This window comes from Salminus brasiliensis, chromosome 20 (genome assembly GCF_030463535.1).
Source record: "Salminus brasiliensis chromosome 20, fSalBra1.hap2, whole genome shotgun sequence".
Lineage (NCBI taxonomy): Eukaryota > Metazoa > Chordata > Actinopteri > Characiformes > Bryconidae > Salminus > Salminus brasiliensis.
The window spans coordinates 31,594,942-31,608,812 of NC_132897.1; the positions used below are offsets into that span (position 1 = coordinate 31,594,942).

Sequence of the window (13,871 nt, forward strand, 5' to 3'; positions counted from 1 at the left end):
GGAGACAAATAATGTTACACAGCGATCAGATATGACATTAGAAGCACTGGCGTGAAAGGAAATTAACTGGACAACCTGATTATCTATCAAGGGTGGAATACATCAGGCAGCTCTTGAAGGTGATGTTGGAAAAATGGACAAGCATAAGAATCTGAGACAAGAACCAAACTGTGTTGGCTAGACCGAGTCAGAGCATCTCCAAAACATGGTCAGAACCTACCAAAAGTGCTCCAAGGAAGGCAACAGGCCTCTCTTCGTAAACTTACAAGACTTAAAAGACATGCCCCGTCTTGATGCCCCCTTCAGAGGTCCTGTAAAGACCGCACAACTCCCCAATTATGATTTACATTTAGTAAGGACATCATATGACTAGTCTGACTGATGCGAGGGAAGCCTGAAGGTTCCTTACCCAGGACTGCTAAGACTGCCAAGCAAGACACATAACCCTCCCTGCTCTAGGTGCGCCATAGCACGGCTGAACCTGCGATCTGAGATGCAAAGAGAAGAATTTCCTTAAATTGTTCAAGACATGTAAGCATAATGACAACAAAGGAACTTAAAACACTTGCATTAAATGTCTGGCGGGCTTAAAACCTGAAAGCAAGGACAGGATTTTCCAGTTAGTAGTTCATAGTCTTTATTTATATATCTTGTGCAAGGCGTTGCTGGTATATCATAAAACGTGTGTACTGGTTTTGTGTGAATTCAAGGGAAAAAAACAAACACACACCATAAAAGGAGAGCACCTGATATGGTTGTTTCAGACAGCCCTAAGAAGCCTCAATTAACCTGACTGATCAAACCATTCCATGCTATTGTTTTGTATGTAGTTAGTCTGCATTGTTTTCTTGGAAGTGTATTTATTTAATTACCCTAAGAATTCATTATTTTCTAATGTTTTAGACGCAAAGCACCTTAGATCTGTCTTGCAGCTGACTCGCGTTTAGCAGGCTGAATATTCACCCCAAGGGGGCGCTCATACTCAAATACCTTATGGTGCTTCGCAAGGAAACCTTGTGTCCTTGTTTGACACAGTGTGCCTTAAGTCCATTTGTAAGGCCCCATAAAACTCGTTAAGTTTCGATTAATACATATCTGACACATCTGTACGCATTAAATCTCCTGATGTTGAAATCAACATATGAAAATGCCAAAAAAAAAAAAAAAAAAAACATTAAAAAAAAAAAAAAAAAAAAAAAACAACAACCTGCAGCCCCGTGGTGCAGCTTCATGGTTCAGTATTAAAGTAGACTGACTGACAAATGGGTCAACACCACCCTCATGTAACCAGCTAAATCATGGCTTCCATTGTCAATTGCATAATGCTAACTAGCCCCTGCGAGCCTGTCTGGGCTAGTATTCAACAAGAGAACTAAATAAAAAGTACAGTTTCAGATGGAAATACAGTTTTTTTTTTTTTTTTGAATAAAAGTGAACATATTATTGCATTGTTGCATAGAAAATGCAGAGTTTAACACAGAACTGAAAAACAAATCGATGTGCTCTAAACCCACAGGCAAAGATATCGTACATCCAACACTTCAGGTAATAACATTTGTTGTGGTACTTCAAAGAAATTGACATTACACTTTTTTTTGTCCAACTACTGACGTGATTTTTAAAGAAAAGGCTGAAATGGACACAATTCATGATCATTACAAAAAATGTTAAATGGAATTTAAAAACTACACATACAAATTCTAAACTTCCTGCACCATTACATCCATATGATACGCTCTTTCATAATAAGATATTGTGCCTTAATAAGAACACTGTGACAAAGACAACCTCATACCTACTACACGCTATCGCAATTCTATTCCGTACCGTTACTTTTATTCCGTTTTTTTTTTTCCCCCCGTTCCAGCGTAACAACTACAACCTGAATTACTGCAATTCATTTGAAGAAACATGTCATTATAAGTTAATATTAAGTGCATTAATAAGCTTGTCTATTCTTTTTTGGCAGTCTCAGCGATGCCATGGCTCAGTTTGAAAATAGTTCAGAGAAACGGCCACCTGGTTTAGCTAACTGCTGAGCAACAAAGAAAGTTGGACATTTCTCATGCTAGCAGTGTGTAGTTGCCCGGAGCGCTTTAGCTGTTAATGGGTAGCAGTGGAGCTGCACTAGGATGAGGACAGGCGATGCCAGTCCTCGAGAAGAACAGCACTGAGGGGGTTTAGTGTTTTGTCAGTTCTAACAAACCAGTATCTAATAAGGGTTTGATGATTTCAATACAGATCAATCACCCTTTCTATAATGGCTGAGCATTTAATAAAGGTATGATAAAGTCAAGGCTTTTGTTTTGTATTTTGTAATATTTACCTCACTTTTGAAAAGTTGTGAACAATATTATCGTCATTACCACAAAAGCCTGTGATTTGTTTATAAGGATTTTTGTAAGGGAAGGTAGCACTTGTTTACAGTTAGTAGTTTATGTTATGAGAGGAGTGTGGCATTTCAATGTTTGGAAAAATGAGTCATTTAATCATGGTCGAGGAGTAAATTTGACCTATAATTTATTATTTTATATATATATATATATATATATATATATATATATATATATATATATATATATATATATATATGTCAATATGGCCATAAGCAGGAAACAGTGGAGAATACCGGAAAAAGGTAAAGCATGAAGAAATTATTGAACCCTTTAGATTGACCTGAATTTCTGCACTCGGTCAGTTGGCAAATACATATAAAGTATTTCATTTTTTTATATAAGCTCAGTCTTGGCCATCAAAAATCTTTACTTTAAAGCATATAAACATTGCAATGACATAAAACAATTATTGCTAATTATGTCAGTAAAAATAGCACCCAATTTAGGAGTTGTCCATACATTATCATACTACTAGATATACGGTAATTGAGATAGACATATATATCTTCGAACTTGACAATATGTGCACTGCTATGCTCCTAGTGTGCGCGCATTTAGGCATTAACACCAACACATGAACACAAGGCACATATTCAGGCACTGCTTGAGATGATCAAGCCCCTGGGTTGAATTATGGATGAGTTAGAGCATGAGAAACACTAAACTGTACAGTGCAGTACGGTCCCACTACCTGCTAGTACATCTCTGTAGGTAGTGAAAAGCAAAAACCCTGTAGCTGTAGCCTAGCTCTCTGCTGGTTGGGTCTAACTATATGGATGTGACACTTGCTTTATTAGCTGCTGGGTTGACTGTATACATATCTGGTCATGTTTATTTCATTTACTTTCATTAATGAAGTTTTTTTTTTTATTCAGTTTAATTAATTTCAGTTTTTCTTAAATACACCTCAGAACATTCAAGGAACACCTGGCACACACAAATACACACTTACCTCACTGCTTCTTCTGCCACACACTGTGTGGGTAAAGCTACTGTGTGGGTAAAGCTACGTCCTGATTCTGTTCACACTCACACGTCCACCATTGCCCAATTATCTGCAGTTAAAACTGTTCACAGAAGCCGGTCTATGAGCCTTCTTTTCTATAGGGTAGACTCTCACACTTGCACACACTCAAACACACATATACACATACTCTCTCTCACACACACACCTCACTGTTCCTGCCTGTCCCCCTGTGCTGCAGTTAAAGTTGATCATTGGGGCTGCCCTTTCAGCTGTTCCTTCAGTACACCCGTCTCCGTGGCTCTCCACACGTGCAGGGCACTGCTGGACGTGAGGAACAGGAAAAGGAGGAAGGCTATGGGAAAGCCCACCGTGTCCACCATTCCTCCGGCCAGAGCGCTGAAGCTCAGCTTCCCCAACACCTCCAGGGTAGCCAAGAAACTGTAGTGGGTGGCCTGAAATAGAAGAGGAGATGTTGATTAAGCAGCAGGTCAAAAAATGCCATTGCCATATTTTCTTCTGTTCAATATGAGGTGGGCGGGACTAAATATGATGTAGGGTCTTCCAATTCACCGGCCGGAGTTAGCGATTTGTTTACGCCAGTTGCCTGCTGGCTCTGATGAAGCTTTGCCAGCAGTGGTCTGTTCTTTAAACTTCAGTAATGAGGGTTATTGCCCAAGTGACTAAAATCACATTAGCTAGCTCCTGATATCCGGATCAGGAATAAACACAGTAAACAAACATCTTTAACATCTATTTAGATCTTTGTTCTTGTTTGTTCAGGAGAAATTCTGTTAAATCTTAGATGCTGAGGAAGGTTGGTCCGGGCTCGTGAGCGTAATCTAACAAACTGAATTTTCATTACATCTGGCGTAAAGTTAATACAGCATTCAACAATTAGAAGATCAAGCCAACAGTTAAACATGGTGGTGGTAGTGTGATGGTGTGGGATACTCTGTTGCCTCATGGCCAGGGTGGCTTGTCATAATTGACAGAATCATGAATTATTGGTGGACCTCTGTCATTATGATATTATTTGAAATCCTGTAAGCCTTTCATTTCAGCTGAGCCTTTTTTCCCTCCCAAAGTGTTCTAGGTCAGAAACTCAACCACATTAAGAACTGCAGTAATTTCGGCTGAAATTTACAAGAGGTGGAAAGATCGATGCTTTTTGGGCAGATCGCCAATGTCGACCGCATTTTGATGTTTAGCAATGTTTAACTGATCTTCATAAGGTTGCACTGACAGAGAACTTATTTGTTTACCTATAAGCTACAATGCCAGGACAACTTTTGGGTGGGTGCAAGCACTGTCAGTATTAGTTACTCCACAGCAACAGGACTTGAAAACTGATCTACTGTACTTTGTTTTCATGCCTTGCTTACATTACACTTTCACATTCCATATGTTTTGCAGAGATAATGCTATAAATGTGCAGCATATCTAGCAAACATATTAGTACAAAGATGCTCATGTGTTTCTAAATCCTCTTCATTTCTAAAAATCTACCTCATTACCGGCCGTCCCAGGACGGAACAAAAAGCCTGAACCTGCACCACAAATCGTACTCTGAACGCACTGCCATCCGTACCAAGTGAGGTATCACACACTTCGCATAGTGCTCCCATGTGAAGGCCTCCATACAACCCCCTACACAAGGGCTTGGTGACTGAAACACTAACCAGCACTCCTCCATTTAAAGCATTACTGAAGCTGAGAGAGCGATGGCTTCTCTCGCTCACACAGTCCTGCCACTGGAGTTAAGTGAAGTACTTTTATTCCTGCAGACTTGTTTAAGGTGTTTCGTTTCTCTCTCCGGGGCTTTTCACAAGCACTCACAGTATCGGCTTTCCGCCACCCAATACCACCTTAAGAACACAAGCGGACGAACAAACAAACACGCATACGCACAGCACACACTCATACCCAACAACATACAGTATAAATAGCGCGTCAGTAGGACATTGCCCATTCGACTGGAGAACTGCCCATCATCGCCATCTTCACTTCAGTGAGGTCAGGCATTTCCAGACTAATTAAACTGGCCAGGTACGGTCTTCACTTTTAAAAGTGAACATTAACATCAACCATAACATTAACACCACCTCCTTGTCCATTAAATCAGCTCCACTTGTCATATAGGAGCACTGTGTAGATCTTCTCTGCATACTTTGCTAGCGTTGGTGGTGTGAATGGATCAGACACGGCAGTGCTGCTGGAGTGTTTAAACAACATGTCCACCCACCGTCCACTCTATTAGATACATAGAGTGGATTAGATCCCACCTAGTTGGTCCAGCTTGTACATGTAAAAATCAGAGCCAGGAGCTCATCTGTCATGTGTGTTGGTCATCCTCTAGTCCTTCATCATCGCTCACAGGACGCTTCCCACAGGATGCTGCCCACAGGTCTGATTCACTCATAGCTGCACAACACACACGGCTAACACACCGCCACCATGTCAGTCAGTGTCACTGCAATACTGAAAATGACCCACCACCCAAATAATACCTGCTCTCTCAAACTGACACACTCGCACAGCAAATAACTGGAAACCAACACAGTTACACAGGAGTGTAACAATACTTTAGTTATTGTACAAATAAGCAGAGATTACAAGGTTGTGTATGATTTTGCAGATGATGCTGCAGTTCTACTATAATCCTTTATTTACTCAATGTCCTGGTTGTGATCATCTGAAACAAAAAGAAGTGCTTTTACTTAAAAAAAATACTTTATTACTCCTGTAAATTGTACCTTAATATTTACTTATATTATTTTCTAACTGGAATATTTGTAATTTTAATTAAGTACTTTCTAAATGCAATATTTCAAATTTTACTTTCTAATATACTACAAATATGCATAATTTTATTTAAGAAGTTTTATTTACAGGAATATTTGTACTTTTATTAAAGAATGGTCTAACTGCAATAGTATGGGACCTCTGCTACCTGTGCCCACTACAGGAGAATTGCACACCTGCAACATACAAGTGAGTAGAATTTTCTTCACACACAACTTTACAAACCCAGCTGAGACAAGGGAAATCTGCTGTACTTTGACCTAATAGCTTGCAACAAAACCACCGTTGAAACAATTTGTGGACAATGCCTTTAAAAGCCATCAAAATAAGTAATAAATCATTTTGCGCAAATAATATTTAACTTTTGGCAAGTAATTTTAGAGTAATCTGAAAACAGAATGTTGTATTGCGTTCTAGTTACATTTATATTTAGACCTAATTCATAATTAGGCTTGATAAATGCCACAATCCATTATATTCATTGCTGTATGCTAATCTTCCTGTATGGCACATTATAAATGTGTTGCTATATCAACAAAGTATTTTTATTATTATTATCATCATTATTTCAAAGCTCTATGCTTTATAAGATGATTGACGCGTGTTGATGAGGCGTCTGTGCAATGAAGGTAGCGTCATCTCTCTTGATGTGTTGATATAAAAGGCAGGAGAACACTCCAAGCTGACAGTGCGGAGCCGGTGAGTGACACTTGAATGGGCGTTCCGTGCCCTCTGAAGTTTTCCCCGTTATGACAGGCAGGTGAGAGCGCGAGCGGGGCGAGGGTTGACAGCCCCGCGTCTGGATTCAAACGCAACGAGTCCCAAAATTGCTCTCACTTCAAGCCTCGCGCAGAGCTAACACGCAGTAATGCCCGCTGTAAACTTGCTCGTCATCTGTATCAGACAGGCCGGGACATTTCTTTTTTTTTTTATCCCTGAGTCGTCGTTTAATATGGAGAAGAGTGACAAACAGCTATTTTGGCTTCTTGCAGCGGGAGGCCTCAGAGCTCATCTGACACCAGGTAAAAGAGGAGGGAGAGAGGAAAGGGAATTCTCTCATCCCCTCTCAGTGAGATATAGGACTTAAAACTGGTCTAGGATCAGGGAAAGAGGAGCTGTATGGTATCCTGTTCAGTGTAGAATGTCATAATACCAGTTTATGATCATGAAAGAAACAATAAATAAATAAATAAGGGTAACCATTGGAGGGGGTGATCGAAGACAACCCTCCCAAACACTGATACTGATTACTGATACTGTTTGTTTTACAAATGTATATCCTTTTTAATCATCTTAATAACGTATTATTTGATCATTTAAAGGGATAAATGATCTTTAATCTGCAACCTTGGATGCCCTAGAGATTGGTTGGGGCAGGTTTTTATGGTTTTCAGGGGACTCCAATGTTTTGCCGAAGCATGAACTACAGGACAGAATACAGGCAGAATAACCGTTTCCATCGACTGATTTCTTCTCTTTCACAGTTCGAGTCTTTCAGACACTTAAACAGTCTTTGACGTACGTGAACCTGCAACATACTAGACGACGTCGGCTGGAGCAACCAGAGTGGAGCCTTTCATGGTCATCTGAGCTGAACAACAAGATGTTAATTAGACTCTGCTGAGGTAGTCATATTTACAGATACTAACCAATGGTCTTCTATTCAGTCAGTAGCGTTGGGTTTTACTTGCTTTATTAGGTTTACTCTATTTTACTATATCTATATAATTTGCACCCATAAAAAATGCCCCTTATCTGTGCTCTACTGGCTGCAGAATGGAGCACACTGCATGTCCCCCTATGATTGCCACCTGATGATAGCCATGTTTAGGGCAGAGCAGGAACTAGTATGGCATGTCAATGGGTGTGGAGGACCTTGTAAAACAAGCTACTACTTTTACCAAGTCTGGAGAAGTTTTGAAATTTGGTCTAGGATCAGGTGCTGTACCTGGATGCTTTCCTCAGCTCTCTGTGTGCAGTTCATCATGGAGGTGAAGGTCAGCGTGGTAATGAGGCCAGCTATGAAGTGTTGCACACTCAGACTCAACACCGACATCCCTGTAAGAGACACAAATACGTCATTATTATTAATTATTATGATTATTATTATTATTAAGATTAATATAATCCTCACAATAAGGTTACATCTCTAACATCAAACTTATACACAGGGAAGTCACAATGATGGTCTCTCCTTCAGCCAGCTACGGGCTGCCTCTCCAGAGCAGGATTAAGCGGGACCGGTAATGTATGTGTGTGTGTGTGTGTGTGTGTGTGTGTGTGTCTTCCCAACCCCACTCCGATCAACTTTGCCTAACAAGACTTCTCCATTACTAATCGAGAAACCACAGACGTGCAGCTTAGACACACTCATACAATATTGAGAAATATTTTCAGCAAGTTTTTTTTATGGGGGGGGGGAGCAGATATTAGCTTTGAGCATGAGCAAGCGAGTGAGCGAGACAGAATTCTTCAAACACACATGCTGACAAAAAAAAAAAAAAAAACACCCTGACTAAAAAGCCACGACTTCAGGGGAAGCAGCAGGAAAAAGAAGCAAAAAAAAAAAAAAAAAAAAACACAAAAGTAAGGCAGCTAAAACCCTGAGCTTTTCTCCACATTTTCTCTTTTTATTGTCATTAAATAAACATCCGAAAAGCTGCAGCGGAGGAGAAAGAGTGACGGGAGTCGAGAGCGGGGGGTTATTCATTTATCAAAGCGAACAGCGAGAAGACTCAAGGAAAAACAGGCGGAAGCGACGGAAATCTCCATTACCAAGCAGAGCTGGGAGACATGGGAGAAAATGTTTGACACAACTTCAGTATGATCTGCTTCATAAGACTCCAGTAGAAATACTGTTTGCCTGAGTACTGCTGGTTACCATGCCTAGTGGATGTGACAATGTTTTAGGTGTAAATGCAAAACCTGGGGGTGAGAAGTATCACACTTTCGATTCCACTGACAATTCAATGTAAAGCCAGGTTAGGTCGTGTTCATAAAACATGCCTCAGCTGTGAATGAAGTAAAAATACTATACTATTTATGCAATTCAGCTGACGCTCTTATCAGAATCGGGTTACACAGGTAGGAGAATGACTTAAAAGTCTTGCCCAAGGTCTCTTATTGTTGCAGTGTGACGGGCTTGTGATGGGCTTTGCCTGATCAGCGACTCGAACCCTAGTCTGTCAAAAGAAAGACAGTGTTGTAACCCACTACACTACACTAGTACTTCTGTTGCATCAGCTAACAGACATCAGCGCTGGCTAGCACCTGCACTGAGTAGGGGGGAGAGGGAGGGCCTGACTTAAAATTCTGTTAGAGTTGACCGGTACACCGGTAATACTGTATATCGCAGTATTTTAAAATACTGACAATTAAAAAAACATGAATAATGAATCCATTATTTTCTGACTGTAAATAATAACCATACTATTAAAAATAATAGCGTATTTTTAGCATTTAGTACATTTAGCCTTCACACTTGTCTAAGACAAGCTGCCACAACTACCATGACTTTGCCAGTTCCAGTTTCTGCACAGCACTCAGAATCCAACAGGTAGTGATGAAGGAAACAAGGCTCCATCAATAGTTTTAAACAATAGTATATGCACCGCAAATGTTAAACAGTGAACAAGGTGGGTGAGGAGCGCCATGAGGAGTGAGCTGCAGAACGACAACTTTCAGAAACAGGTCAGGGGTTCACACAGGGGTTGCAGTCGTGAAGCTAATTACAAATTAGGTCGGTCTGGGAGGAGAACAATGATAGAGACCTTTCCATGCACTTCCAATAACCCTGACACATTTCTGAAGGTCTGCTGGTACCTGTGTGTGTGTGTGTGTGTGTGTGTGTGTTTACATGAGTCTTACCTTTCATAAGTGGAGAAGGCTCCAGAACTGTGAGCAGGGAGCACTGGAAAACCATGCTGATGGTCCGGATCACGAACACACGCCTCATTAGCAAGCCAATACTGAATAAAAGCACACAAACACAATGTTAAGAGACACTTTTCACAAAAGGAATATGTGGTTTGCAATTCGCTACTGTGAACATTGGTCTACGTCAGTGATACTGCGGGAGGATTTTTATCGGGTGCTGTGAACATCCCGAGAGTTGCATCACTGGGTTTTACTGCAAAGCGATGGCAATGAGGACCGTCAAGGTTCTTTGTCCAATATTCAAACCTATTCAATTTGTAAATACATAAAAAAGCTACTAATTAATAATTATGTATGTAAATGCACCATTTTTCAAGACAGAAGGTACATAAGAGATTTTATAGACCATTTCCCCCCCCAAATTTAAACATTTCTTATTCCCACCCACTACGTAGGACTCCCCTTATCACACGATGCCAACACTGCTGGGTGGGTGAAAGCTACCAAATGCATCTTTTCAAACTGTCGCCAACACACCGCATCGGAGAGCTGAGCATGTTTGGAGGGGAACGTTAACTGCCAGTTCTAGCCACACTTGCTAGCATCAAAACTGAGTGAGGGGGGAGAGGGAGGGCTACCCAGCAAGTGTAAGATGGCACTCAGGAGACCCATGCCTAAATATTTTAAGAGGTTGTTTAGTTACTGCACACACACACACACACACACACACATATATTATATATATATATATATATATATATATATATATATATATATATATATATATATATATATATATATATATATATATATCCTTATCCCCCACCCCTAAATTCAACATACTAGAAGAAAAAATTTAAATAACATTATTTGTGCCATCACTTTTGCACACGCCACATGGTTTATTGTTATGTTTTTTTTGTTGTTAATGTGTAGATGTGAACCTTTTTTACACTTCTAGCTAAAACGATGTATTTTGAACAGCAGCGCCCAAACATTTGCATGTGTTTAGTTAATTAGTTGGTGATGTCCGGTCTTTATAGTTTAGAAATAATGGTTCGCTGCGTAGAATCTTATGGGCCATGTCGAGACGCTGATGTACTTAAATAACGTTTCCACGAGTAAAGACCTTGACGTGTGAGGTCATGGGAGCAGAAAGACAGCAACACAAAAGAGGGGTAAAGGAATGTATCTGCCTCACACACACATGCACACGTTTTTCCTCAGACAGTCTAATTGATTCCCTGTTAGTAGTTTAAGAGCCTCCTGGTGGGCTTGCTTCATGGCATAATCAATAACACGACAAGATCCACTGCCACTGGCTGATTAGACTGGGTCTAATTAGTGACCATCAGATGCCACGCGCACACACACACACTATTATTCCCTAGTGCCAATCAGAGCACCCAGTGGACCCTGTCAATCAAAGACACACACACACACACACACACACACACACACACACACACACACACACACTTATGCACACACATACCCGAAGCACCCTGGGGGCACAGGAAGTGAGTGGATGTGTGGGTGCGCGCATTCAGGGGTGAGGGTTATCAAGGGCCAGTCTGGGATGCCAAAGTCAGTCAGTGGAATTTACAGCCCATAGCTGCCAAATTGCAGTAATTAATAACTGGCCAGTTGACTTGAAGGGCTGTGGTGAAGCCATGTTTAATCTTACTGGCCACTAGAACTGAGGGATATATTTGTTTTTGGGATTTGGGATTCACATCACTAAAGGCTGTGAGGATAAACAGGTCAAATTAAACTGGTGGGAATGTGGAGTTTCAACTAAAAAAGCCTGGGAAAAGTAATCAAAAATAATATAAAAAGAAAATAATCAAAAGCAAGTTCAATGTAGAAACTGCGATTAAGCAGCTACGTATCAGGTTATTTTCAGCCCAAATATGCAATCGGCAGTTAGCCGGTAATTTAGCCGATCCTGAGAGCTGGTCCTGACTCACGTATTCTCACATACTCACATATTTGCAGATTGTGTAACACTCTGCCTCATGAAGAAAGCAGAGTAAAGACTTTTAACACTACTAACCAGATACACCTCTCGAGAGTCCATCACTCAGCCCAGCACAGTGAGTATCAGAACACAGCAGAACTAGCAAAGACAGCTAACGAAACTCCGAAACTCTGAAACTCCAAGCTCCGAAACTACATACGACATCCACGTTAACCTGATGCATCTTCCGATTGCTGAATGCAATACAGGGTTATTATGAAAGCTTGGGTTTCATCTAAGAAACCTAGTATGAGGGTGAGTCCAAGAATTGGCTCTCAGAAACAACCAAGGTGAATACTATGAAAATCCTCTTTGCGCTCGCATGAGGTGAAGTCTGCGTCCCTTGTCTGAACCAAAAGGTCTAGTTATAGGAGAAGGCCATCCAACGTCAGCTTTGGTTAGTGTTAAGAGCGGGAGAAATGGCAGCGGCTCGACGGAGCCTGTGCTTGGACGAGCAGTCGAATCAGATTTGGCTTTTCACATGTCTGACATGTGTGCGATAGTTTCCTTTAAGCCTGGAAGAGAAGGACAGATGGGACGAGAAGACGGCGAATGTTAAGACAGGCACATGACACTGTTTCCACAAATCAAGGTTTCTTTAGTTTTCTGCACGGGAACATGATGCATATTTACATTAAAAGAGTGGGATAAAGGTATATGAGCTATGGCTGTGATGACTATATAACTGGATTTTACTCACAACCTCAATAACCCCGTACCACCAGCACACACCCCAAGCAGCCTATATCCCACCTTTAATCACACTCTGCCCCTCCTCACCTAACCTCAGCCCCGGAGGTCCCTGAATCTGAATTCAGCCAGGAAAGACGTGACAGACTTCGCTTCAAAACCCTTAACACCTACCTCTACTGGTCTAAAAGAGAAATCAGAGCTAGGCCAAGTGAAAGACAGCAAAGACAGCAAGGATGGACAGAATAAAAAAATTAAAAAAAAACATTAAGATAAGAAAGGGAACAAAATCAGAACAATGGAAAAAAGAGAATGAGAGGAAAACAGAGAGGGAACAGAAAGAGAGAGCGATTCTGATTGCGGTATCACGTACAGCAGGCCGATAAAGCGGGGCGCTCTCAGATTGCTGATGGCCATCGGTGTCCAGGGAGGAGGGGGGGGGGTCAGTCTTTGGCCACTCGAGCGCTTCAGATGGGGGTCGGGATAAGTGTCCAAATTAGCTTTTAGCAGCCCTGAACGGACAACAGCCGAAACCCTATCTGTGGGAAGCCGAGGACTGAATGAGCAACTGTGTGAAACACACCTTCTTACTCCATTCAGATAGCGCGTGAGAGAGAGAGAGAGCGAGAAAGAGAGAGAGAGAGTGAGAGAGAGAGAGAGAGAGAGAGAGAGAGAGACAGAGACAAATTACTTTACACTTCTCAACACACACTCTCCGACAGGAGACACACTACCTCCTTCTATTAGCAGGCGTTTTGCACGGGTTTCCATTTCCAGCTTAAATTCTGACCAATCTTATCCGACAGGCCACCTTGAACCAGACTAAAGCAGTACTGCTCAAAAGCCTGGACACAACAGACTAGAAAATCCAAGAAATGTCCAGCATCTCAAGTTTGCTTCTTTAGTTTTGCACTGGTGAGGCTAATGCAGACATGAAAACTCGTGGGTACAACTCTGGGGTACTCCGAGACTGCAGAATTAAACAACTATGCGAGTTCAAGTCATGTCCAAAAACTACCCTTTTGTGACCAGACATCTATTTTAATAAAAGGCCAGTCTAAAAGCACCGCCGGCCATGCATGCTCTACTGGCTCCATAATGCCAAACAGTGATTGCAGGC

At 41.3% G+C, this 13,871-nt stretch overlaps 1 protein-coding gene across 1 annotated transcript in view; it reads right to left on the reverse strand.

The window, feature by feature from the left end:
- Positions 1-620: 620 nt before the first annotated feature.
- Positions 621-13,871, reverse strand: part of mfsd3 (major facilitator superfamily domain containing 3) — a 28,021-nt gene continuing 14,770 nt past the window's right edge. The window contains exons 4-6 of the mRNA XM_072664591.1: positions 10,033-10,133; positions 8,114-8,223; positions 621-3,815 (exon numbers count right to left, since the gene is read on the reverse strand). Coding sequence (XP_072520692.1) covers positions 3,612-3,815; positions 8,114-8,223; positions 10,033-10,133 — 415 coding nt within the window. The 3' untranslated portion in view covers positions 621-3,611. The remainder of the gene's footprint in view (positions 3,816-8,113; positions 8,224-10,032; positions 10,134-13,871) is intronic.